Below are 1,531 nucleotides of genomic sequence, written 5' to 3' on the forward strand. Positions count from 1 at the left end.
CAACATTGTCGTCGAAGCATGCCGCCACACTCGTCGAAGCTCATGATGGGTGTTTGTGGCTTGTCATTGTGCCAACGCCACAAATAGAAATATTGAAAATGACCCTAATAAAAGAAAGTGCCTCTACCACAACACTAATAATCATAAGTTTATGTATGTGTCGTTCGTGCTTTTGCCCGTCCGTCCTGACCCTAATAAAAAAAAGTGTGTCTACCACAACACAAATGACCATAATATACTTCACTACCACAACGCTTTCTTGAACACTGATAAACGGATTCGTGCTTCTGCCCGTTCGTCCTGACTTTTCTCCTGAATTTCAAACAATTACCCACCACTGCCATCCATAAGTGGTAGAAAATGATTCGATAAATATCCAGAAAAGAGAGCTGCCCGACCCAACCTTTCTTCCCCAATCAGGGAAACGATTTGCTAAAGATTCAGAAAATACAAACACCCACCACTGCCATCCATAAGTGGTAGAAAATGATTCGCTGAATATCCGGGAGAAAAGAGTTGCCCGACCAAACCCTTGTTCCCCAGTCCGAAATACGATTTCCTAAAGATCCAGAAAAACAATAACCCACCATGCCCATCCATAAGTGGTAGAAATTGATTCGCTAAAGATCCGAAAAAAAGAGCTGACCGACCAGCTGCAGTTATAAAGAAAATCCGGACGGCCTGGCCTTCCCGTGCGCTGCCGATGTCTCCCACCACATAAAGGAACCCACTGCCACCGCTTCCTGCTAGGCCATTCACCGGTGTCAAGGTATCCCGTCGCTATCGGCTCACACGTGCCCATCGACCATATCAAGGGCCTCACGTGCCGCGCTTCCCTAGACTCTGAGCGCTGCTGCCTCCAGCCACCTGCGATTCTCCACCAGACCACCCTGTCGCCACTGATCCATTGTGCCTCCACTGAAATAACTACATATATCAGAGCTGCTTGAGGCCTCAGCCCACACCGCCTAAAAACCACAAATGACAAACACCGAAGTCCTAATTATTGAAAAATTTACATCATAAACTGCAGTGAGATCCCAGGCGGATCCACGGTCGGAGCGGATACGAGTGGGGGGTGGAGGGTTCAGATATTACCGGTTGGGCGAACTCAATCAGGATGAACGCACTCTTGATATTGGACCCGCGGAGCGCCTTGAGGGCGGTCCGACACTCGGCGATGGAGCGGAAAATGATGAAGGCATTGCTGCGGTACTCGATGCGCATGATGACGCAGTCGAGTGTCTTGTGCGGGGCGAAGGACGCCACGACGTCGTCCTCACCCGCGTGCGCAGGCAGGTTGCCGACCCACAGCGCGTTCTTCTCGTGGGCGGCAACTTGCGTGGCGGCGACGGCGGCTGCAGCCCTAACGCCGACCGGCTCCGATTCCTTCGACGGTGAGGCCGATGGCTTGGTGGCCTCCATGGCCACGGAGGGCTCCACAGACGATGGATCCGATGACATCCGTGGCAGAGGGGATCAGGGTAGGGAAAGATCAGCGGGAGCTAGGGTTAGTATGTGGGGATTTAGG

At 51.9% G+C, this 1,531-nt stretch overlaps 1 protein-coding gene across 1 annotated transcript; it reads right to left on the reverse strand.

Annotated features, from left to right (window-relative positions):
* Nucleotides 1-397: 397 nt before the first annotated feature.
* LOC123125167 (pumilio domain-containing protein P35G2.14-like) lies at nt 398-1,531 on the reverse strand. The gene is made up of 2 exons (XM_044545698.1): nt 1,099-1,531; nt 398-968 (listed from the first exon to the last, which is right to left on the reverse strand). The coding sequence occupies exons 1-2, from the start codon at nt 1,462-1,464 to the stop codon at nt 837-839; spliced, it is 498 nt and encodes a 165-aa protein (XP_044401633.1). The 5' UTR covers nt 1,465-1,531; the 3' UTR covers nt 398-836.

The sequence above is a fragment of the Triticum aestivum genome, chromosome 5D, assembly GCF_018294505.1.
Source record: "Triticum aestivum cultivar Chinese Spring chromosome 5D, IWGSC CS RefSeq v2.1, whole genome shotgun sequence".
NCBI lineage: Eukaryota > Viridiplantae > Streptophyta > Magnoliopsida > Poales > Poaceae > Triticum > Triticum aestivum.